The sequence below is a fragment of the Centropristis striata genome, chromosome 2 (genome assembly GCF_030273125.1).
Source record: "Centropristis striata isolate RG_2023a ecotype Rhode Island chromosome 2, C.striata_1.0, whole genome shotgun sequence".
Lineage (NCBI taxonomy): Eukaryota > Metazoa > Chordata > Actinopteri > Perciformes > Serranidae > Centropristis > Centropristis striata.
This window is the reverse complement of record NC_081518.1, coordinates 15,299,497-15,326,363: the sequence shown is the minus strand read 5'-3', so window position 1 is coordinate 15,326,363 and position 26,867 is coordinate 15,299,497. Positions and strand designations below refer to the sequence as shown.

At 36.4% G+C, this 26,867-nt stretch overlaps 2 protein-coding genes across 4 annotated transcripts in view; one reads left to right on the top strand and one right to left on the bottom strand.

Annotated features, from left to right (window-relative positions):
* Positions 1-1,054: 1,054 nt before the first annotated feature.
* Positions 1,055-23,900, bottom strand: nqo1 (NAD(P)H dehydrogenase, quinone 1). Of its 3 annotated transcripts, XM_059346821.1 has the most exons (8): positions 23,778-23,808; positions 18,596-18,709; positions 12,084-12,207; positions 8,244-8,411; positions 7,043-7,173; positions 6,694-6,807; positions 3,614-3,715; positions 1,055-1,425 (listed from the first exon to the last, which is right to left on the bottom strand). In XM_059346821.1, exons 3-8 carry the CDS (start codon positions 12,085-12,087, stop codon positions 1,084-1,086), a joined length of 861 nt encoding a protein of 286 aa, XP_059202804.1. In that variant the 5' UTR covers positions 12,088-12,207; positions 18,596-18,709; positions 23,778-23,808; the 3' UTR covers positions 1,055-1,083. The 3 variants fall into 3 exon arrangements, with proteins under 3 accessions (XP_059202804.1, XP_059202810.1, XP_059202815.1); XM_059346827.1 differs by lacking the exon at positions 18,596-18,709 and having other exon boundaries at positions 23,778-23,900; XM_059346832.1 differs by lacking the exons at positions 18,596-18,709; positions 23,778-23,808 and adding an exon at positions 12,347-12,837 and having other exon boundaries at positions 12,084-12,157.
* LOC131988468 (interleukin-17C-like) overlaps positions 18,210-26,867 on the top strand; it is a 26,711-nt gene continuing 18,053 nt past the window's right edge. The window contains exon 1 of the mRNA XM_059353589.1: positions 18,210-18,296. Within this exon, the coding sequence (XP_059209572.1) occupies positions 18,210-18,296 (87 nt within the window). The remainder of the gene's footprint in view (positions 18,297-26,867) is intronic.

Here is a 26,867-nt window from a genome sequence, read left to right as displayed (position 1 = left end):
GAGAAGCTGAAATCAGAAACTAACCAAGTCACTGAAAGTTATATAGCTGAAAGTCACAAATCATAAATTTGCCTGAGAGGTCTTTATAATCTAAATGAAATGTGACTTCTTCTATGGAAACCCTGATCCCCAAAAAAGAAATTTCCATGGGGATAAAATGTGTAAAAACAGACAGAAATAACAATAGTAAAGCGCTCCGTCCATTGAATTCGATTAAACATTTAAAGCTCTTTTGAAGGATTGTTTCCTCTTAAACAGTGCTGTTCATCTATTAAAATACCCTTTTAGCACAGGTAGTATCGGCTCAAATTTTAAAGTCACAAAAAAATAAAGTTTTGGGTGACTGTAGTGCTCCAATTAACCCCTTTCATATATTGTAATCCTTTTATATATCCATTAATTAACTTAAAAACTTTTCATGAACGCTCACAAATGAAGAGCAACCATTTAAATGTACGCGGAATGAAAAAAGGTAATTTTTTAAGACAATTTACAGTGTACCTGAAGTATTTTCAGCAAAATATACTGAAGTATAGACAAATTTAACTAAACACAAGTTGCTAACACCTGTAACTAAGTGCTTCTCAATACATTAGAATATGATGGAAAAGTCCATTTCCAGTAGTGCAAGTCAAATAGCCCCAACCAAGTATTGAGTCATATAGATGGACATACTTTTCAGAGGACAGCATTTCCATATTAAACATACTTGTTTAAAACATTTTTTTTGTAATATTCAATTTTTTTTGAGACACTTAATTTGAGGTCTATAATTAGAAGAAATTAAATAAATCAAGACATGCAATGTTTCATTCTGTGTGTAATGGATCTATATAATGTGTTATTTCCACTTTTTGAATTGAATTACTGAAATAATTAAACTTTTAAATTATATTTTAATTAATTGAGATGCACCTGAACAGTCAAACTTTTAGCCTCACTTTGGTGCATTCAAGTGGAAAACATTTTTATTTGCATCTAAATGAAACAAATTGAAGTCATTGTTATTTAAATTGTTTTATTTCAGCTTCAGTAAACATAAAACATTTATAAAATCCCATATTTTGACATTAGAGTGATGTTCTACTTCCTGCAGCCTGCCGTGGCGCTGCCTGGGTCGGGGGGCGGAGCTTTGATCTGGTTGTCGGGCGGCAGCGGTTTGCCCAGGTGGTGTCCCGTGGTGATGCCGTGCGGCTGCGACTCTTGCTCCTCCCGCGCTGAGGGCCGCAGCATGAAGCCGCCCTGGAAGCTGAGGTCAAACAGCTCGCAGGGGGCAAAGGTCAAAGGCTTTTCTGCCAGCAGTCCTTTGAGTCGAATCCGCCAGCCTTCCAGCATCCCGCCACGCACGGCGGTCGGACAGTGAGCCGGACTCCAGAATATCTGAGGGGCGAGAATCTGAAACCCACAGAAGTGCAGAGTCCCGTTCTGAAAGACACGAGAGACAAATAAGAGACGAACAGCACCAACACTTAAGACTTTTTAATCAGTTTAGGACGTATCAACCACACTTTTCCTGCAGGGCTTAACTTTTGCAAATAACAAAAACTTTCCTGCGTCTGATCCAGAACCTCCCTGTGGGTCACACTTTAATGAAGTCAATTAGCAAGAAATGCTGCTGTAGATCCATCATCTGCTTTAGTTATAGATATAACATATATATAAGTATCTATTAAGGGATTTATGAACAACTATAACTATAACTTTAAGCAACTATAGGCTGCTGTATGAAGACAATGAATAATCTATTAAAACACAGCTGTAAGAAATAACATGTGTCTTCATAGGAGAAGTTATAATTGCTGACAAATACTGTACATTAATAAAGATTTTTAAAGATCTTTTTACAACTATATTAAATGAGGAAAATAACAAAATAGAAGAAATTAAAGGGTCACCTAATTAGTTTTTGTTTTTTAAATGATAACGATATTAAGTATTTCCTTTATTTATTCTTAATTTTGTTTTAATTTAATTTATTTTATTATGATCATTTTATTTCAATTATAATTAAAACAAATCATTTTGTATACCCTGATGCCATTAAGTATTTATTTATTTTATTTTAATTATAATTTTATTTTAAATTATTAATAAAGCAAACAATTTTGCAATTAGCAAGAAATGCTGCTGTAGATTCATCATTTGCTTTAGTTTTGCTTTTCACAAACTTGTCCACGTTTTGCTATTAGTGCAGAGTTCTGCATTATTCATATTTATATGATTTTATATTTATATTTATATAGCCATGCCGTGTCCGGCTTTTTATAACTCCAGCCACACCCTGGGGTCCAGGTCCTTCGTTTAAAAAAACAACAACACAGTTTTAGATTATTTTTAAGGTATTTTGTGTTTTTTTTGTTAGTTTACAGAGGAGATTCTGAAAGGAAACAGGAGAACCAGTTATATTATATGTATCTTAAACCCAGTGGTGGAAGAAGTATTCAGATCCTTTACTTAGGTAAAAGTACTAATACCACACTGTGAAATGACTCCACTAAAGTAAAAGTCCTGCATTCAAAACTGACTGAAGTAAAAGTACAAAAGTATCAGCATCAAAATAAACTTAAAGTATCGAAAGTAAAAGTACTCGTTATGCAGAATGGCCCCACTCAGATTGTTCTATATATTCTAAATATATTATCAGATTATTAATATTGATGCATTTATGTAAGCAGTGTTTTACTGTTGTCAATGTAGGGCTCATTTTAACTTCTTAATATACTTTTAGGTGGTTTAATTCATAAACATGCATAATCACTTTAAATGTCAAATCTCGACCTGAAAAGTAACTTAAGCTGTCAGCTAAATGTAGTGGAGTGAAAAGTAAAATATTTATTTATATTCATTATAAAATGTAGTGGAGTAGAAGTATAAATTTACAAATATGGAAATACTCAAGTAAAGTAAATGTACCTCAAAACTGTACTTAAGTACAGTACTTGAGCAAATGTACTTCGTTACATTCCACCACTGCTTAAACAACAGGATCATCCAACACTTGCAACAGACTTCACATACAGATGTTTGGTGTCACTTTTTAACTCACTGAGAACCTCTTAAGAGCTATTTTACAACGAGCTGTTTGGTCCAACGTTCTCCCAAAACATCTGAAATAGACGCATTGAGACTGTAGTCAGAACGTTACTGTTACGTTAAGGCAATAAAAGTATTCGGAAAAGATCATAATTTGGGTCAAAAAGTCTGTTACATAACTTTTGTGTGTAAGTTAAGTCTGTTACTATGTGTGGACATTGTTAATTAAACAGACACTGACTTTTGGTTTCACACAGGTCACAACGGGTCACCTGGGGCGTATTCAGCCACAACGAAAGGTGCAAAATGTTTATTTAGATGTACTCAGTGCTGTGTTGAACACACTTAAAATGTATTACTTTATTGTGTAATTGCTTTTGCAGTTTGCTTGTTTTTATGCTGTTTATATTCTGTCATGTTGTGGTTTATCTCATATAACCTGAAAAGCACTTTGTGTGTCTTTCTTTAAAAATTACTCTATAAACTAGTTTTTGTTTGCTGTGGTGTAAAATCTTTCTCTATATGTTGCCAGTGTGTGTGTGTGTGTGTGTGTGTGTGTGTGTGTGTGTGTGTGTCGGACCTGCAGAGGCCACAGTGTGATGTTGATGTCTCCGTTGATGCCGTCAGGCCGGAACATGGTCTGTGTCGCTCCGGTTGTGAACGACAGCATCGCTTTCTTATCCTACAGAGAAACAAAAATTCACTTTTTATCCAAATGACGATGAGAAGAAACTCTGAATCAGTTTACAACCGTCTGACATGTTGTTATACGCAGATATAAGTGTTTATTAAGGGATTTATGAACAACTATAACGATAACTTTCAGCAACTATAGGCTGATGTATGAACAAAACACAGCTGTAATATATAAAATGTATCTTTATAGGAGAAGTTATAATTGCTGACAAATACTGTACATTAATAAAGATTTTTAAAGATCTTTTTAGAAATATATTATAATGGGTTTTAAAGCATTGATAGGATTTCTAAGCTATATAAATGAGGGAAATAACAAAATAAAAGAAATTAAAGGGTCACCAAATTTATTTTTTTTAAATTATAATGATATTAAGTATTTCCTTTATTTTTTCTTAATTGTATTTTAATTATAATTGAAACAAATAATTCTGATGCAATGAAGTATTTCCTTTATTTATTTTATTTTATTTTGATTTCATGATCATTTCCTTTATCTTTTAATTTTTATTTCATTTTATTGATAATTTTATTTCAATTATAATTAAAACAAATAATTTTGTACATCCTGATGCAATTAAGTCTTTCTTTCTTTCTTTCTTTCTTTCTTTCTTTCTTTCTTTCAATTATAAATAAAACAAATAATTTGTACATCCTGATGCAATTAAGCATTTCCTTTATTTATTAGGGCCTCGGGGCAATCGCACCGAGCACTGGTCCCATACAGCAATAGCTGTAGGGACCAGTGCTAAGCCCCGAGCACTACTGTTATACTGTAGCCTGGCTAACACCAGACCAAATCTCATTTGAGATTTGGTCTGGACACCACCCGTTCATTTCTCCGTAGAGGAGGTGTGGTTTACGATCCTCTAGAGCCGTTTATTGGGCGCTTAGAATGTCTATCAAAAGCGTCTGTAGGTAGCTCTTAGCCAATCAGATCAGTTATACCAGATGACGTATGTAGAGCAACAGAAATGGATGTTTGCTGTGTGTGTGTCTGTGAGAGAGTGTTGTTTGCTGCTTTGCTTCTCCAGTTCTCGCTTTCTGCAAGATTATTTATTTTCACGCTTTATTCCCCCTCATGTCATTCAGCCACACATCCACTGATTTTATGGGCAATAAACAAGCTGCTGCGAGTCTCTCGGCAGCTCTGCTGTCCCCCGGCTCGGAGCGAGATCACCGGCGGTGACCGGCGGTCTCGCCAGCTCAGCGCAACGAGCCGCCGAGACCGCCGGTGCGGCGCTAATAGCCCCGCTACCGGTGATCTCTCTACGAGCCGGGGGACAGCGGAGCCGCCAAGAGACCTTTCGCCTTTCAACTTTCGCTCTAAACTATTTAAAACACCATCTACAGCTAAGGAGAGTTTCGCGTCTGCAGCAGCCATGTTGGATCCGGAAAACTACAAGCTTCCAAGTGCCGAGTAGTACGCGTCATCGCCTCACCGTCCCTCCCCGCTTTGTGATTGGATCCCTAAAACAGGGCTAAGAAACTGCCGTGGTTTCCAGACTGGATGGAGGTTCGAAATTAAATTCGAGCGCGCAAGGCAGTCTGGGTATACCCAGGCTAGTTATACTGTGGATTTTTTCTTATTCCTCTTCCGGATGCAATTTCGTCCCGCTACTAGTCCTACAACTTGAAGAGTTGCAGGATAAATTATATATCAAAGCGTGCGGTTTGATCGGGATCGGTGTGCTATTACTTCTCTCTACAGAATACGAATTTTTCGCGACGTAAGTCGCGAAAAACTGCCCAAAATTTTGCATTGAAATGAATGGGACGGGCGACAAAAAATGAGCGAAATAGAACAATAATTGGAGATTTTTAAACGCCTACTTCTCCGGCATAATTTCACCTCGAGACTCCATTTAAACTTTAAACAGTAGACACAAGTCTTGTGTATCGGTGTATTAATCCACGTTTCGATAGGTCAAATAGTTTTTTATCAATCCCTGTTCAATGACCATGATCATTTTTGGAGAAATTCTGAGATTATAATGGGTGTGTATTGCACGGAATGTTCGTGTCATAGTGTGTGACATCATTGCCAGAGTGTAGAGGGAGAGAAAAAATTGTCAAAAAATAAATTTTAAAAATGCACTCCAGGCCGCAAATTCCACTCTACAGAAATAATTTATACATAAAAACGTAGGAAAATTTGTCTTCTCACTCACAATCCTCTGGTAAAGCTGTCAGAGTTATAGTTTGGGCGTACGACGCACAGCCTCATTGGCTCCCATATTAAAAACGCAGATTTCGGAAAAAGGGATATGGAACAGTTTTTTTAGATCGCTCTAACAAAGCTATTTTTTCATTTTTCTTAAAAAAAAATCACATGTAGACGTTCAGGAAGAACTCGGGACGCTCAAAGTGAAGTCGGATCAATGATAGGTATTATGGTTTTGCCAAAAATGCTTTCTGTTCGAGGCCAGAAATTCCAGTTCACCTCTGGCTGCTGTCACTCTTTCATTAACAGGTGTCAGTTAATTCTGTTGATTGCTTTGATCTGATTGCCTTTGATCTTTGATGTGATTACAGTTACAGATACACACACGCACACTCCTCACACATGCATACACATGCTTCAAACACACGCACGCACGCACGCACGCACACACAGTAACTTTATGGGATTTTAATTACACACACACACACAAAATTATTTAATTATAATGAAAAACAAATAATTCTGTACACCCTGATGCAATTAAGCACTTCCTTTATCTTTTTATTTTTATTATAATGAAAATTTGATTTTAATTATAAATATAAACAAATAATTTTGTACATCCTGATGAAATCAGGATGTACAAAATTTATTATTTATTTTAGGATTTAGGATATTAAGAATATATTAAAATAAGGATAAACAGACCAGATGTAAGGGTTACTTTTACTTCATCATCATATTTACTTTATTTAAATGTACTCGGCTGTGTTTATCAAAGAGAATTGAGGCAGACTGACCTTGAACACACCGTTGTTGTACATCTTCTCCAGAGTGAAAGCGAAGCCCTGACTCAGCACGCGGTCCATCCAGCCCTTCATGATGGCCGGCACGCTGAACCAGTACAGAGGAAACTGTAACAACAGAACAACAGACAGCCGATCTAGTGAGTCACGGGGGAAATAATTATCATCATATAGGTTGTGCTGATAGAAATGATACCAACATGGCATGGTGAACATTTCTTTAAGTTTACATACAGCCAGAATGAAGTCAGAAACAGACTAAATAGCCCAAAACTCCAAATTCTGGATCAAACTGAAGGAAGTAAAAAGCAGAGAAACTGCAGCGCCGTGTTTGACCTCTGACCTGGAAGATGACGAGCTCCGCCTCCTCGACTTTTCGCTGCTCAGCAACGATGTCGTCACTGAGGCGGCCCTCCATCCAGGCGTGCATCGTCTCCTCGCCGTACTGGAAGAGCTCGGGTTTCTTCAGGTCACCTGAACACAACACGCTCCGTCAGAACTTCGTTTTACTCCCTGTGATCATGTTTTTCACATATAAAATCTCTATAAATCTATAAGTCCTGCAGCTCTATGGAATCAGCACAATCATGGCCAGAAGTGGGAACAACTCCAACATGTCTTTGTGCAGAATAACACAGCTAGAATGACAGAAATCAGAGAAAAAAGCTGTTTGTAATATTGTAATAAAATGGAATCTATATATAAACACTATTCCAAGTGTCCACAAGTGTCACAAATAATGAAAAAGAAACAGTTTTCTCCACATATTGTACATATTGAAGTGTTATTATTTCTCCAGCCTCTCCTGTCCTCTCCTCTCTGCTCTGTGTAAACTGCCTCTCATGTCCTCCCCTCTCTGCTCTGTGTAAACAGCCTCTCCTGTCCTCTCCTCTCTGCTCTATGTAAACAGCCTCTCCTGTCCTCTCCTCTCTGCTCTGTGTAAACAGCCTCAGATTTTCAGTGAATATTTGTCACGTGACTGTTGGTCTCAGCAGAATCAATCATGTCTTCACAGTGTCTCTGAGGAACAGAATTTAATGTTTTTAACAGGAGTGAGTGAAAACACTTTATTTTAAATGACACATGTGGAATGAACAGATTCTGACACTAATATCAACATTTTAACACAAGTTTGGGTCACTTTTTGTAGACAGTTGTAAAGTTCTAACTCTGACCATAAACAGTGTATTTTTTACATTTTTCTAAACAAAACATTTTTTTCAGCCCTGGCAGGGTGGGGTGCGGGTAGGGGTGGGGGGTTAGAGGGTTAAATGAGGTTTATTTTGTCAACAAATCCCAAAAAAGGAGTACTGTGAGTGTGATTACACATTCACAGTATAAACACAGTCCTGCTGCCAGAAAAAAATAATTACAGCACCAAATGTGGATTACATAGTCCAAAATATGCACCATTTCCTCCTTGACCAAAATAAAACATCCTAATAACACCAGCTTGTATGAAAGACAGTCAGAGACCAAATATCCAGAAAGGATCATGTGGGACTTTTGAGGCTCTTTAGCCAACAGAAAGACAGTGATGTTACCGATGATGTCGTCCTGCGTGGCGTTGGCTCTGAAGTTCATGGCGTACAGGTCGGACACGAGGACCCTGTAGCCCTGCGACGCCAGCTCCTCCACCGCCACGTCACGCACCGCCGCGTTAAACGAACCCACACTCTGGTGGGCGTACACGATCAGGGCCGTCTTCTGAGCTGTGACACACACACACGCGCGCGCGCACACACGCGCGCACACACACACACACACACACGCGCGCACGCACACACACACACACACACACACACACACACACACACACACACACACACACACACATCGAGAGAGAGAGGGAGAGAGAGAGAGACACACACACACACAGACAGGGAGAGAGAAAGAGAGAGAGAGAGAGACACACACACACACACACACACACACACACAATGAGATACTTAAAGACAACATTTCTGATACCATTTTCCAATAAAGTATTCAGAAGTTGAAACAAACAAGTCTACAGTCATACTTTAATTTGATCTGTAAAATAACTTTAACTTTTATTTACACTTTTGCTAAACATTTGCGAGGGTTCACACTAGGTTTCAGGCCAATTAAAGGTAAACTTAACAGATTTTCAAGTAGCTCTGTGTTCCTGCCACAGCACCTGAAAAGATTGTTAGATGGCTCAAAAACCAAATCAAAAATGTTTTGACACATGAGTGCATGTACTGACTACGCTGAAAAGACACTGATCCTCTTAAAAATGCTGGTGTAAGCATCTATATTTTCTTTTTGCTGTCATTTGGCAAATTGTAACCTTCAGCATATTGTAATCAAAGTATCCTGAGAGAAAACTAGACTTTCTGCACCTCCTCTTGACTGTTTGCAGGCTTTAATAAATCTAGCCTTTGACGGAAAACTTTGTCCAATCACAGGTCATTTCAGAGAGAGGAGTCATTCCTATTGGCTGTCCTATGAATGCAGATGTGCATGCACGTCCCTTCAGAGGGTAAAGGTCTAATTTAAGGATGAAAAATCCTGCAGAAAAAGTTGCTATTCCAGCCCTGAAAACAACTGCCTACACTGCAAAATGACCCCAAAAAAGGAGACGGATTTTGACAATGACAATAAATTCCTCTAAAGGTATTTAATGCAGTATAAAAAAACAAAAACAATGTACAGACTCATAAAAATGTCTGGATTTTCTCATTTCTCTTTCTCATTTTTTTGTGTTCAGGACGTTTGTGGGCATCTACCTTTTGGGACAACGCTGCAAAAACAACAAATATAGTGCAGAAATAATGCAAATATATCGAGGCAACACAGCTCGCTCTGAACGAGAGTGAATCTGGGTTTTGTTTGTCACTTTCACTGGGCCGAGTCTGAATGTTGTGTTTACAAACAGTACGCAACAATTCCTGCATAATTTCCTTTTAATTAATGAATTTAGGTGCAGAAAGTGGAGGAGGACAAACACCAGCTGCCTCTCAGATACATTTCCTTCATAAATCTTCACATTCTGTGTGTAAAAAATGTCATCTTTTCATGCTGGCTTGTTTTGCACACACAACCTATAATGCATCTTTTTCTGTTCTGCTGTTAAAGGCTTTTTTGGAGGAATTATTCATGATCTGAAGCAAGGGTCTAACGACAGAGAGCAAAATGTTATTAAAAAATAAAACTGACGTGACTTCTCTTTACAGACATTTATCACAACCTGAAATCTGACGAGTCATTATCATAAAAGGTTTATGATTTATCTAAATGCATCAGTAAAAGATTAACTAAGCACTCATAAAGTCATGATAAAACCTATAAAGGGAGTTTTATATAAAAGTAGTCAGAAACGTGAAACTAACTTCTGTTCTGTAAAATCTTTACATTTTTTTCTACAAGAAGAAACATTGTGGCACCTTCTGAAGGAAAAAAATCAGCTCTGATTTCTTCAGATAAGTCTCCAGAGTGAGATGATTAATGTTGTGATCTTTGACCGTGCAGGTGAATAATAAATGAGCAGGAACAATAAGCAGCCGGATGTATAACTGAATATCAAACAAATACATTTGAAGGTTGTGAAACGTGTCTGACAAGCGACTCGCTGGGCGTCGACTCGTTATTGTTGTTGTTTATTGAGGAACTGAGATTTATTATTCTATATTCTATAATACTCTCTCTACACTTGTATTTTAAGTGTAATTAATTTCCCCAAAAAGAGAAAAAATGCACAATAAATAAAGTAAATGATGAATTTAACTGATAACATTAGCACTAAGTAATGGAGTTCTTAAGACTGCTGTCATTCTACTTTTCCTTTAGCAATTCTTCAGTCACTGATGATATTATATTGTCTTATTATATAATATATCCTTTTATACTTCTATATTAACACACACAAACACTAACTATCATCATATTACAGTATATTCTGTTGGGGCTCTTCATGTCATATTACTCTTACATTTACTAAACTAAACTATACTTAATTTATTACTATCTTTACTCCACTACAAGTAATTTAAAACATTTCTAAAGTAAATGTATTTTCAGCAAATGTATCTGTGTTGGTTATTCTTCAATCTACAAAACTTACATTTAAAAAAAAACTTCTTTATCAGATGTGTGATCAGATGTGTGATATGATTTGACCAGAGTTTGGTGCAGAAAGAATTTTTAGATTTAATCAAAGGGTGCCACACTATTATTATGATACGAATTATTACAATATGCAGTATTAGAGATTTAAAAAAGCCTTATGTATTACTACATTGACAAAATACTTAGATCTACATAAAATCTACTTTTGTGTTTGTCAATTTAAATGGCTACAAAAAACGTTGTTCAGAGGTGAGTTGTTAGTCAGATATGAAATTTACTTTTGATACTTTTTAAATTTATTGATTCCCCCACAACTAAACTTTAAATTACACACAAAAAGGAAATAATTGGTGCTATTTTGTAACAAACTATGAAAACGTACACGGCTCCAAAATATATATATAGATATAAAATAGTTTTTATAATGTTTTTTATATTGACACATTAACATAATAAAGAAACATTCTTATATCTACATAATCTAAATTTGTGTCATTTTTTCTCCAACTATGTGAAATAATAAGGTTCTGAAAAATGGAGCAACAGGTAGAAAAATAATTTAATTAGTAAAAAAAAAAATGTAATTAGTATTACAGTGTGCCACATCATAGTTTTTAAAGTATATGTAGTCCTAAGTTGACACAAAGCAACATGACTAAGAGCTACAAAATCTAAATGTATGCTTTTGTTTATAAAGTATGTGAACTTACAAGGCCCCAAACATATTTTTACATAATAAAGAAAAAGTTATTCTTTTTATATCTACAAAATCAAAATTTGTGCTATTTTTTAACCAACTATGTGAAACAACAAGGATCTCAAACTGAAGCAACAGGTAGAAAAACAGTTTATTTTACAGTGTGCCACATCCAAGTTTTTAAAATATATGTAGTCCTAAGACACACATTAACAATACTAAGATCTACAAAAACAGTTTATTTTACAACAATATTAAGATCTACAAAATCTTAATTTGTGTTTTTTTGTAGCCAACTATCTGAACATAGAGTTTAGTTTGTCCAGAGAGAGTTTAGTGTGAGAAACAGATTTTATAATGATTAACTGCCTTCAAACTAATGAACAAAAACAGTGATCAGCTCCTGATAGAAGCAGCCATTCTTAGATCTACGCAATCTAAATGTGCTTTTTGTTTACTGACTATGTGGACTTAAGAGGCTCCTTAAATGGTGCAAAATGTGCACAGAGTTTGGTTTGTGCAGTGAGAGTTGAGTATCAGAGCAACAGAAACAGATTTACAGGAAGTGAAAACAGTGAATGAACTGCAGTCTTACCCATGCTGAGTGTCTGCTGGATCCGTCTGCAGCGTAGACCTGGTTCCTGCCGGCTCTTATAGACCTCTTTGCGTGAGAAACATGGTTAGATATCTGATGGAGCGAGCGTGTCTCCAAGTCACAACTAGACACCGGAGAGGAAGAGAAAAAATGTCTGCTGTCAGACTGTAGGACCGGTTTAGTCAAGTATTTTGAAAGGGAGGAGTGTGTGTGTGTGTGTGTGTGTGTGTGTGTGTGTGTGTGTGTGTGTGTGTGTGGACTCTCTGGTGATAAGGTTGGTTTCATTTGGCCTGGAAAAGAATGTTTGGGTCACTTTCAAGGGATTATCCTGCGGGGTCATGTGGCTTAATAAACTCTTTAATCCGACTTAATTTCACCTCGTTAGAAGAAAAAGTGGAGGAAGGCGTCGGTTTAGTAAAGCCTGAGCTGTTTGGTCAAGTCCCCGTGTTTAATGTCACCTGTCACCAGCTTCATTACAAACAGGCTGTTGTGACCGACTGGGTGACGAGAGCTGGGAGAGCAGGAGAGAAAACCTTTCACACACTTTACAGGGAATAAATATTATATAATAAAATAATAACAGTCATGGGAAAGTAAAGGTGTGAATCAGCGTATCGGCCCACGATACAATTTATTCTGATGCTTGAGTCAGGATACAATATTATTGCAATTTTAAGTATTTTGCGATATGGTAAATTTACTGGATGGTAAATGGACCTGCACTTATATAGCGCTTTTCTAGTCGTTATGCGACGACTCAAAGCGCTTTACACTACAGACTGCGCTCATTCACCCATTCACACATTCACACACACATTCACACTGGTGGCAGAGGCTACCCTAAACGGTGCCACCTGCCACCATTGGGAATTCACACACCGATGAACGCAGCATCGGGAACAATTTGGGGTTCAGCATCTTGCTCAAGGATACTTCGACATGTAGGCTGCCATGGTCGGGGATCGAACCACCAACCCTCCGATCAGCAGGCGACAGCTCTACCAACTGAGCCACACCCGCACCATGGTGAGTATTGCGATCCAATATATTGCGATATAACGGTTTAACTGCATTTTGTGTAAGCCTATCACAATAACACATTTTTTAGGACGATATATTTTCCCAGAAACTATCATGATAAACGATAGTATCATTGTATCCATGTTGTTTTAGTTTTATAACAATATTAGAGCAAAATAAGTTCATCCTTTTCCACAGCAATTCATTTTTCTCGAGAATATTAAACATTGGAATTGAAATGTGGAAAAGATAAAATAGACTTTCAGGCTCTGTTAACAAAACACTGCACTGAGATAATCATTATGTATTATGTTATTTTACTATTAAAATCAAATCAGCTGGAATGGCTGCTTGGGAAATATAGTTTTTTTTCGTCAATTTTTACTGCATGTCAAACATTTGCAGCATTACTTTAAACATAACACAAAAAGCACAAAAAGTCAATATATCGAGTCCATTTTTATATATCGAACGATAAGTCGATGTAGGAATTATCGTGACAGGCCCAATTTTGTGCCCACAAAATTGAATTCAATCAATAATTGTTTTGATATTTTCTTTTTTTTTTCTTTTCTATTTGCTCTTTTACATATGCCTGCCTTTCCCAGCTTGTTCAAAATTCTCAAATGTAATACACTTAACTTTCTGTATCTTGTTTCTTGTTTTGTAAACAAAAAAAACCTAGATTGTGAGTGGCAGAAATACGATTGTATATTGTCTGAAAGTAAGCACTGTATTATAATGCTCTCACAAAATAAAAATAAAAAATGTTTTAAAAAAAAAGAATTGTTTTGATAGAATATCGCCACGCAAAATATCACAGTACTATCCTGTATCGATTTTTTGCCCCACCTATGGGAAAGGACGTTTCGTTTGTGCTAAAACCAAAATCCAACAAGCATTTTCTAAAAAAAAATGTCACCCACATGTTATCAGCCCATAATGATGAGCAGAAGCCTGGAAAGTTGTTATCAGCTCATTCAATGGCTGAAAGTGGTTACGTTTAGTTAAAAGGCTGCAGTTCCCTTACAACTATGCTACAAAATCACTTATCTCAGGGCGAAAAACCTCCTGGTTAGATTGCTGTTTGGTCCTCTTGAAACAAACTCTGGTGTGTTTTGTCGATGTGAATGTTCAAACGAAGTCTGGTGTAGACCAAAGAATCGAACTCTGGGCCACTAAAAAATGAGGGTCTGGGATTTTTTCCAAGTGCACCAGAGTTCAGTTCTCTGCAGGTGAAAATGGAGACTGAACTGAGGAAAGCTGACCAGATCACACAGCATTCTGGGTTGAATTTGAGTGGACAATGTGAGAATCAACAGCAGCACGGTAGGATGAAAAATGTCTCTAATGATGTATAGTGAAGGCCTTATCCAAATATGGTCAGACCGTGACAGAAAACACACCCAAAAACAACAAAGTCTGAACAATGAGACTGGATCAAAAACTCACCAACAATACATTAAAGTTACCTAGAAAAAAAAAAGAAAATTATCACAAATTTGCAGTAAAAAAAAAAATCACAAATTTACAATAATAAAGTTTAAAAATTCATGAAAAAAAACATGAATTTACGAGAAAAAAAAAAAATCACAAATTTACCAGAAAATAGGTTTCAGATTTACGAGAAAAAAGTAACAAATTCATAACAAAGAAAATCACAAATTTAAAAGAAAAAAGGTTTCAGATTTATGAGAAAAAAGTAACAAATTCATGACAGAAAAAAACAAATTTTCGAGAAAAAAGTAACAAATTTAAATGAAAAAAATACAAATTTACAGGCAAAAAAAATCAGAAATTTACGATAATAAAGTTACAAATCCATGACAAAAAAATTATGAATTTACGAGAAAAAAAATCACAAATTTACTAAAAAAAGTTACAGATTTATGAGAAAAAAGTTACAAATTCATGAGAAAAAAAAAGAAAAACAGTGTCAGCTCTTTCCCTCACAGATTCTGTCCAACAGAAGAAGGACATTTTACATAAAGCTAAGTGTGGAAGAAACCAAACCAGAGGAGACACTTCAGAGTCCACCACACTGCAAATGTGAACGCGACCTATAATAAATCCTGTGATTTGAGGTGTTAGAAGGACGATGTGAGTAGCGAAAGTAACGTAGTTATGTTGGTAATCACGGAAGTTAACTGACTTTACTTCTAATAACATCGTTGACTTTTGATTTGACATGGGATGCAAAAAGTCCTGGTTTGTTTGACTCCTCTGACCATGTTTTCGGGCTACGTTTCCTTTGCTTCCCCCTCCACTTCCACACTCCTTGGTGATCTGGTTCATAGGTTCGGGTTCTGGTAGATGGCTTTATATTTGGGCTGAGTTTGGACCTGAGTACAAATCTTAGACTCCTAAAGACTGAAGACTCCTTGAATCTTATAAAAACAGTGCTACAGCAGTTTCAATCACAACAGTTAGTTTAGTTTCTGCTCATTATTTTTTTTGTTGTGTCTGATTTAATCTTTTTCTTTTTGAAATCTGTAAAATCTTTTTCCATTCACCAGTTGATCTTTCAATCAATCAAACTTTATTTATATAGCACTGTTCATACAAGAGAAATGTAACACAAAGTGCTTCACATTAAAAAAATAAAAAAATAAAAATAATAATGAAACATCGAAACAAGCACCCTCCACTAATTACCCTAATTAGATAAAATGAATAAAAACAAAGTAAGGTAAGATAAAATAAAAACAAAAACAAAAGTAAATAATAATAATAACAACAATAATAATAAAAGCAATTAAAAGTAATAAAGCTAGATAAAAAAAGAACTGAATGAAAAAAAAATAATTAAAAGGTAAAGCATGATAAAATACATATATAAAAATAGACTAATAAATAGCAAATAAATAAATAAAAGAGAAGATGTTGTAACACTAAGATGCATGAGCAGAAAAAATATTTTAAAATGGTTCAAGTAAAAGCCAAATTAAAAAGATAAGTCTTAAGTTTCACTCTTTTCACTAGTGCACTGTCTTCTTTTCATCAGTTTCTTTCTGACATGTGAGGGAGAGAAGTGTGTTTTATATGCAGCCGTGTGTCTGTTTAATTGACTGTTTAAATGACCTGCAGGTAATTTTCGAAATAGCTTCCCAAACTCGATTGCAAACTAGTTTTTCATTGACTGAGAGCCAGATTAAAATAAGCATCGGGACAGCAGCTTGCATGCTCTCAGTGTGTTATCCCGCTGCGGATCTCACGCGCCTGCAGGATGACGTGTGACGGGAATGTGACCTGAACACTTTCTGTCACCTGCAGATCACCTGAACATCTTGCTCAGCCTGAAGGGAAATGTTTCAGACACTCAGCCTGCAGATCTGTTGTTCATTATGAAACTGTGTCCAGCGACACAAAGGAAAAGGCAACTATTTATCAGAGCTGTGGACTCAAGTCACATGACTCGACGACACATGAATTTGATGACTTTTGACTCGACTTGACAAAATGTAAAGAGACTTGCAACTCGACTTGGACTAATAACTTGTGACTTCACTTGGACTTAAGCCTTTTGACTAGAAAAGACTTGCTACTTTCCCTAAAACCCAAAGATTAAAAAGTCTGTTACTAAGGACCGCTCTATCTCTCTATCCCTGTGTGTGTGTGTGTGTGTGTGTGTGTGTGTGTGTGTCTCACGTCAAGTACAAGTGCTAAAGGTAATAATAAACATAGTATAATTCTTTAGTTAGACACACACAGATCAAATTCTATCCACGTTATTTTGATCTGACAGCATCCATCCAATGAAATTGCAGGACTGTCAAAAAATGGCGCCAGTTGGCAAAAAAGATTCCAAAGATAGTAAATTCACGTACACACATGTACACCCGGAGACAATATAAGATGAGATAAGACAGGGTGCAGGGTTCAAATGTGTTTGAAGAATGTTTTTGCAAAAAAAGTTTTGATGAATAAACAAACAGTAAACAATAAACAGATTTAAAAAGCATACATGATCCGTGGTAAATATTATTACTCTGTTGTTAAAAAGACTCGAAAGGACTCGGAACTCAAACTGTAGGACTTGGGACTTGACTTGAGACTTGTCAGTCTTGACTCGGGACTTGAGAGCAAAGACTTGAGACTGACTTGTGATTTGCAAAACAATGACTTGGACCCACCTCTGCTATTTATACTGACAGCGCTGAAAGACGTATTCAGATTCTGTACTTATAATTAATACAGGTGTTTTATCAAAATGCACCAAAAGTAAAAAGTAAAAAATATTAATTCTGCAGTAAAAAGTCTCCTGTAACTGATATATCATTACATCTGACTTTATTAAATGATTAATACTGAAGCATTAATGTTTTAGCAGTTATATACAGTTTTAGCCAGTTTAGTTCAGTGGTTTCCAACCTAAAGGTCGGGCCCCTCCAAAGGGTCACCAGACAAAGAGCAGAGAAGAAGAAGAAACTCTTGCACAAATCCAGTTTTTGGACATTTCTAAAAGGTTTAGTGAGAGACTAGGTAATGTTAACTCTTTGACTGGTAACAACTCATGCATCCGAATGTGACAAGGCGGCTGCTTTTTTATTGTTAAAAGCTGGAAAGTTTTGAAATGGCTTGATTAATCCTAACAATGCATTGTATTTTAAAAAGTTTATTATATTAGCAAAAGTACTGTAAGCAGTTAGATAAATCTGTGGTTGTAGTAAGATGAGTTTGGTCCAATCAGGCAGACTTTAGCAACTGTTTTCATTAGATTAAAGCTTATTGCTCACTACTTTTCTTTAGTTTAGCATCTCATGTTTTTACAGAAGTGCCCTGAACACCGTCAGTCAAAAAAACAACCCAGTCGCCAGAATAAATGTTGCTATTGTACTTTTCCTGCTAACAACATTAACATTACATTTTTAATTAAAGCAGAACTATGCAGCATTTTCAACTTGATAAAACAGTTTAGCAATCATTTTGATGTTAAAATTATCTGTGTGGGCGCAAATTTCGGCGTTCCGACACCCTGCTGTCTCCTGGCGGAAAACCAGCCATGCAAGATCTGTACTGTATCTGTACGAGAAAACGAAACACTTTAGGACTATTCAACATAGACATACACATCTCTATTACCTCTCATACTATTACATGTTCGTCATGGCTGAGCCAGCAAAAAGACCTAAGAAATGGTTGTCGGTGAAGGAGGTGAGGGAGAGGAAGAAAGCGAGGGACCTCACAAGAAGAGTCAGCCTTTAAATTAAATCATTTTTAACCCAAACTACACTGGATATGTACATTTCTGAACTGCTGCAACCTGTAATCATTTTGACAACCGCATTACATTGTAAACATGTGACAATCGCTGGTGTTAAAAACTGAAAACAATTTTAAAAAATACGATCTGACAACAACACTCAGGTTTAGAGTGCTGGGCCTCTTGGCCTCACCCTCTTGGTATTCTCAATTCTCCAGTTGTCAAAAATTGGTAAATTTAGCACTAAACATGTACACATAGACTGTATATAAATAATGGACGTAGTCACCGTGACGTCACCCGTTGGTTTGTGGCCCGTTGGACGCATCGAATTCAGCGTTACACTCGTCGCCATCTTGTGTCTCCATCTTGTTTCCGATACGGGGAGCAGACCATATCTGGACTGTGGAGGAGGAGAGGGATCTGATCACTGACTACAGCCTCTCTACACCTCAACCTGACTGAGAGAAGCTGCTGCTAATTCATGTTAGCATTAACTAGGATGTTAGTTTTGGCAAAAAACAAAAACAAAATGTATGTTACTGACCTCAGAAAACTAAGCAGCGACTCCTTGGAGTGTCTGTTAGTCCAACCAAACGCTGAACAAGACATTTTTACTGAACAAAACATTCAAATAAACTGTCATTAAGTGAAAATACAGTGAAAGGGTCAAAGTTATGAGACCAAACTGGTAAACGTCCTTTTTTATTTCTGTATAACGTTATATATAACTTTATTGACACGTTGCCGTGGATACGCATTGTTCTGCTTCTCTCCTGATGACAGCTCATCTTGTTAGTGACCTGTCAATCAAAGGTCGCCACGCCCCAAATCATACGATTCTTTATCTTCTATTTTCTTCTAAATTGGGCCATTATTTACATTATTAACATCAAATTGTCTTGAAGAAGATTTTTTACTAGTGATTGAGACCATAGTGTTGTCCTAAAAAAAATTCTGAGGTAATAAATCAAGTGAGAAGTTTCCTCATTTTGCACTGAAATGAATGGACAGAGTTTTTGCCTTAGCGCCCCCTGCTGGAATTTTTGGTAGAATGCAGCTTAAGGCACTTCCTGGTTTGCCTCCATGCTCAGACACGGAGGTTGCCGCCTGCGTGTACATCAAATGGTATCAACTCAGAAATTGCTGCAACATCTTATGAGGCACAATTGAGCATAATGGCTAAAACCCTTATACACTAATTAATAAAGTGATGTCTATTAATGAATGAGCTGCATTTTAAATTATTCTTCAGGTTCACAGCTTCTAGATGATGTCACCACTTCTATGTGACATACTGTTGACCTGCTGTCTCCCCCTAAAAATCCACTGCACACCCAAATTTTGTGTAGCCTGGGTATACCCAGACTGCCTTGCGCGCTCGAATTTAATTTCGAACTGCGAAAGGGTCTGGAAACTAGGGAGCATTCTTAGCCCTGTTTTAGGGATCCAATCACAGAGCGGGGAGGGACGGCAAGACGATGACGCGTACTACTCTGCACTTGGAAGCTTGTAGTTTTCCGGATCCAACATGGCTGCTGCAGACGCGAAACTCTCTGTAGATGGTGTTTTAAATAGTTTAGAGCGAAAGTTGATAGGCGAAAGGTCTCTCAGCGGCTCCGCTGTCCCCCGGCTCGGAGCGAGATCACTGGTAGCGCCGGTGATTAGCGCCGGTGATTAGCGCCGATCTCGCTCCGAGCCGGGGGACAGCGGAGCCGCCGAGAGACCCGCAGCAGCTTGTTTATTGCCCATAAAATCAGTGGATGTGTGTGGCTGAATGACGTGAGGGGGAATAAAGCGTGAAAATAAATAATCTTCCAGAAAGCGAGAACTGGAGGAGCAAAGCAGCAAACAACACTCTCTCACAGACACACACACAACAAACATCCATTTCTGTTGCTCTACTACGTCATCTGGTATAACTGATCTGATTGGCTAAGAGCTACCTACAGACGCTTTGATAGACATTCTAAGCGTCCAATAAACGGCTCTGGAGGATCGTAAACCACACCTCCTCTACGGAGAAATCCATTGTTCGTTGCCAGACTAGACCTCATTTGAGAATAGTCTGGTGTTAGCCAGGCTAAATTTTGTGCGCAATCAGGATGAATAAATATCATATTTCCTCATCACCTAAAAGCATTACAGAAGAACTAATCTATGGTTTCAGGATATGTACAATGCGAACACTTTTTGCTGCAACTGAGCTGAAATGATTTATGTTACTTGTACTGCAACAAGCTGACCTTTTTTATATCTTTTTGTGTTCAGGCACTGCACTGTGTTTTTTCCTGATATTTTACAACCAGCAGGAAGAGCTGTGTCTGATCAGGCCTCATGGAGTCATGGAGGCTCACAGAAACAGTTAATGGTTTAAATGGTTAAAAGGCAGTCAGCAGAAACAGATTCTGACCTGAGGGAGAGTCTGCCGCCATCTGCTGGATCGATGGAGGAAAAAAAGGAAAGACAAAGAATTTGTATTTGTATTTTTATACTTTTTTGTGGATTCCTGGTTAATTTGTGCAGCTAAAGTGCAGTTTTAGGGGGTTTTATTCACTCATTGGTGGAATAAATATAATAACATTTTTATTTTATAAACTTGTATTTGAGCTGCCAGATAAATGTTTTTTGGTTAAAGTTTATTATTTTACTCTAAAATGTTGTCAAGTCGAAGAATAAGGTTGCAGAAACTTAAATAATTCAGAATATATAGTGTGTACTTTTGAATCTTTTGGTTCGGGGGAATGTTTCCAGTGTCAAGTCCAAGTCACAAGTCATTGGTCTTAAAGTCTAAGTCGAGCTATATATCTTTTTTTATCATCTATATTTTTAACTTCCCCAATTGAACGCTTTCAATATATTTTTAATTTGTTAATTTTTATGTCTGTTCAATGTGAAGCTCTTGGTGCCTGAAATCTATTTTTTTGTGCTGCATTTCATGTATGAGAGGACCTTCCATACATTCATCTTAACAAGGGCTCTCAGGTCTCACTCTCAGGGTGTGAGACACTCACACACTCACAAGCCACACTTTGTATTTCTCACGCAGAGAAATAACTCGGACAACGCCCATCAAGTTGCACAACTTGTGCGGCTATGTTTTTTATGGTTTATTATTATTATTATAGTTAATTTGTCACCAAGTGAGTCCAGGTCCAAGTCACCTGATTCGAGTTAATTCACTTCTCTGGCTGCTGCAGCTCCTAAATGTCCTTTCTGCAGATGAATAAATGTTTATTTGATCTTATTAGCATGTTAGCATGTAGCTTTTTTAAAAATATATCTTTATTAACAACTACAGAAATACAGACATTCAGGATATAAACAAGACAATGTCAGTTACAGTAACTGCAGATTAAGATTTATAAAAATAAAATAATAATGTAATAAGGCACAAAGGGTATAAGGTGCTTACTTTTATACTATTCTGGGTGTCTGAAAATATTTTTTTAAAGTGTAGCAGAGTATGTTCATATTTCTTATTTGACATCAACTCTAAAGAATCTATATACAATTTCATTTCTATTATAAAAACACTAAAGTTAGGTAGGGATTTGGAAAACTTCATCTTGTGGATGTGAAACTTACCCATCGGAAGCATAAGATTTGTTATAAAGCATACTATTTTGTTATTAGATTTACATTTTGAGATAATATCCTTAGGTTAAAAAATGATGGGCTGGTAGTTGAAGCCCTGTTGTCTTTGACCTGATTGTTTCCTGTCTTCAGCACAAAGATAAAAACAGGTGCACTCCGGACTAATCAGTTGTAGATAAAACTGTTTTCCAAACGTGTGTGTCCGTCCTGCCCGTTTCCTGTTCACGCTCCTCGGTTGTGACAGTTTTGTTTTTCCGTGTGCCCGGCTGCTAATCTCAGACCTGCAGCGGCCCAAGAGGCCCGCTGAGAGCGCCCTGCGGAGGGCCTGATCCTGTCCTGTGACTGGATCTCATTATTTCCCTCCAACATCATTAGCTCTTACTCAAAGCGAAAACTGTGCTGCCGCCGGTTTGTTTCTCAGAGTCTGTCACCTGTCGCACCAAAAACACCTGCTGGAAGGCTGCAAAGAGTCTGAACATTTACAGAACATTTGGGGAAATTGCTCCAAAGGAAATGTGTACATACAGTGATGGAAAAAATTATTAGACCACCCTTGTTTTGTCATTGCTTTCTTGTTCATTTAATGCCTGGTACAACTAAAGGTACATTTGTTTGGACAAATATAATGATAACAACAAAAATAGCTGATAAGAGTTTAATTTAAGAGCTGAAATGTCTGTACCTTTAATTGGACCAGGCATTAAAATGAACAAGGAGAGACTTCAGAAAGTCATGATTAAAAAAAACGTCTAAAAAACTTAATACATAAATCTAATGAGTAGAATATACAAAAGGTACTTTTTTATTATTACTTTTTCATTCATTGAATTATTATTATTATAACTATTATTATTTTAAAGCTACAGAATAAATTAACTTTAATTATCTAATTTATTCCTGGTGTTATTGCTCTGCAATCACTTTTTTTTTTCAACTTTTGCACCACTCCCCTTGATCTTGCATCATCTTCTGAATCATAAGTGAAACCACTTAAATAGATGTAAAGGTTTAATGGTTTTCTTGATAATGATTTTGGTTATTATAAGGAAAACCATGGAAAATGGCTGTACTTTTAGTTATACCAGGCTTTAAAATGAACAAGAAATTGAAGAAAACAATGGTCTCATAATTTTTTCCATGACTGCGTATGTGACTGAATATTTTCAGAGTCAGAACTATGGAGTAAGATTTCTAACCATTTGTATTCATAATGTTAAACATTTGTATGTCAATAAAATAGTTGTACACAATATTGTGTTTTCAGTGGCTGTACATCATTATTTGTTTTGTGTCTGAATGATAATAAAATAAAAATTTGATCAAATCTATTTATCTAAAAGCTGTTAATGCAATCACTGCACTAACAGCTTTTAGATTCATACTATTCATAAGACATTGCACTGCAACTCTAATTTTTACGACTACGAAGTCTTCACTGTGAACACGAATTCAAGTTTGTGGGTACGAGTAGAAAATTGATAAAATGACGTCACATAGGTCACAGGCAGGTCACAGGGGAAAATAATCGAACCAAGATTTTTCCAAACAAATGCACATCACGGAGAGGAGGGTTAGCAAAGAGGAAAACAAACCGGACTTATACGATTGACAGATTTATTCGCCAATTGAAACAATGTATAAGTCATTAAAAGTCGTATCTTGGTCAACATTACTATTATTAATTATTTCACATTTAGCAGGTCAGTGCTAATTAACTGGCACAAGCCAACTTCTAATGCTAATAATACTAGCACTAACTTAGCGTCACCGGCATGTCGTTAGCTTGCAAGCTAAAGCAGTAAGTCTGTAAGTCCATGAACTGTATATTATTTAAAATTGTAAAATTGTATTAATTGGATATACAATGACTTTACCTGTGATGCTTCACAATCACCTGAGCTGGCAGCTTCACCCATAGGCTTCACCAGCTCCACTGCTGTCGGTCATCTTTGCAAGTTGGCGCATGCGCGTTTGGAGAAATCGTGCACGAACAGCTTTTAGATTCATACTCACTCATAAAAACAATCCTAACCATAAGAATTTATCAGACTCGCGTATATGAAAGCTGAATTTTGTGAACAACTATGACATACAAATGTTTAACATTACAAATACAAATGGTTAGAATCATGCACACATCTTTATGACGGATATCTTACTCCATAGTACTGCTGTTGGTTAGGCTATGTGCTGCTACAAGACTGCATGTCGGTGGACAAAATGTATGTTTCGTGCAGTGATTTTCTCCACACTGCATGCAGTAAAGGTTTCTGACTCATCACACCAGAGAACTAGCAACTCTGAACATTTTAGAAGAAATGTCTCTCACAGGAAGTTTGAGGAATAAGTGACTCGTGACAACGATATAAAACAACTCATCTTTGACTGTACTGACCCCACTTATTCAGAATTACTTTTAATGCTTGACTGATTTTAGTTATTTTGAAATATATCTCTGTTTCTGGACCGTTTTAAATTGTGCTTACTAATTTGTTAAGTGTCTTTGAGCATCCTGAATAGTGGTCTATAAATAAAATGCATTATTATTATTATTATTATCATTATTATTATTATTATTATTATTATCATTATTATTATTATTATAAACGGTTATAAATAAGAGGATAGTACTCCCCTCTTTAGGCTGTCCACGGTCCCAGAAAAGGTTTTTCCCTTCTTTTTCTTCTTTTTGATTGGTGTGAGGGAGACAAGGACACACACTTTGATAGAGTCTGAAAGAAAGACAGCAAAATGTATAAAATAAAAAGGTTTAAAAACTGTCCTGTGCAGCATTTGGTGGGGCTTGTGGAATGCCAAACACAACTTTTTCCCCCTGCAAAACAAAAGCATTTTGTAATTATTCTCTGGAAAAATGTAAATGCTTTCTGTGACCACTGAAAGCCTCAACACTTCAGTACTATATTCTGTTTTTAAAGGATTCATTTTCCATTCATGTATCAATTTAAATCATCTTGATTCTGCTGCCATCTCCTGGTGCAGCGGACTAACACAACACCTGAAAACAGCAAATTAGAAAAGGCTCAAAAACAAACTGATAAAAGGTTGCCTCATCCCAGTCCTGCACATAAAAAAAAAATGAAATTGTTGACAGTCCAATAAATAATCATTTATACTAAGGTGCCACTTAGAAGTATTCATGTAAAATACTTCTTTTTGGTGGAATTTTAAATGAAAAATCACTATTTAAGCTTGTTTTTGGTGACTTTTTCTGATGGGAGTGTTTGTCACATGTGATCAGTTCAAGGACCGTCGCAAAGTTGGAATTCCAACAATAATGCCTGTTTTTACAGTTTGTGTCTTTGGTCTTCAAACCTGCTGGTGGGTTTTGGGATTGGACAATGAAATGTAAGATTTGGGGCTTATGAGAAAACATTCTGGTCTCCAGAAGTATTCAGATTACTTTAGTGCAGTAAAAGTACTAATACCACACTGTGAAATTACTTATTACAAGTAAAAGTCCTGCATTCAGTATCAAAAGCATTAAAATGTACTTAAAGTATCAAAACTAAAAGTACTCGTTCTGCAGATTGTATTATATATTCTAAATATATTATTGGATTAATATTATTGATGCATTTATGTAAGCAGTGTTTTACTCAACCTGAAAATTAACTAAAACTGTCGGATAAATGTAGAGTAGTAGAAGTATAAAGTTTCATAAAATGGAAATACTCATGTATACTACAAGTACCTCAAAAATGTACTTAAGTACAGTACTTGAGTAAATGTACTTATTTACATTACACCACTGCAAAGTACCGTAACATATTGATTTGACTGATTTAATTTCAAATGTCTTGTACTTTTTATCCTATAAAATAAGAGCATGTGACCCAGGCAGCCCTCTACCTGCTGTGTGTTGATTCTACTTTATTGTTTGATGTTTTTGTTTTTACCAGAGGACCACAGTAGAAATAAGCCTTCAGTCATTATTTTGTGTTTTTATCCTAATTTTTTGTGTGTAATTTCAACGTACGTACTGACTGCAGTCTGCACTGCAGTGTTGTTATTATTATTTTTAATTTTTAATTTATTCAAATAAATCAAATAAAACCACAAATTATTTTCCAGTTTGAAACCTTTAAACCTTTTCACAGTTTCAATATCAAATTGTGCCTTTTAAAAGTGAAATTAATATTATTTTCATCATTTTTTTCAGTAGAGAAGTCTTTTATTTTGGACCAATGTTTTAATTGTTTTCCCAATTAAAACAAATGTATTAAATGTATGTATTATCAAATTATTATTATTGAGTTATTAACAAATAATCATTATTTAATTAAATATATTATACATATCTGTAATTATATTAAAATGGTTGAGAATTATGTGAGCTTATGATCTGTTAAATATTTGCTGCTATCTGCAAATGACGTAATGTAAACACAACCTGAGATAATAACACCTACATTTCCATTTCATTCATGTTTACTCCGATGGAAAGTTTTTGTCTGGAAAAAAATTGTCTGGAAAAGCCTTTGATTTTTTTTTCACACCCTTAAAATCCATGTTCAGGTTCAGGTTCTTGGTTTAGTTTTGTTTTCACATTTACAATAATGAAAATAAACTAAAGAACAAAGAACACACGTGACTGGAGTGTTTCTAGGATTTCATAGTGTTACGTCCTTGGGGTACGTTGTGTGTGTTTTGCTCTGTTTGTGCCTCAGGACCGTAGCATACGTCACTGGCTCCGTCAGAGGGAATCCCCGCTGGGTAACGCCTCAGCCAAATGCCGGTAGCAGGCCGCAGTGTTCCCCTGGCTCCGCCCTCTTCCGCTCTATTGGTCTGGCGTCAAGAGCAGCTTCGCGCGGCGATAGAAGCCCCTCCTCTGTCTTTGTATGGCCTTGTGTTACAGTTTTTTTCAATCGCTAACAAGCGCTTACCCATACTTCAGATACCTTTTCTAAACTCTTGCTTAACACAGACTCACACCTACATAACAC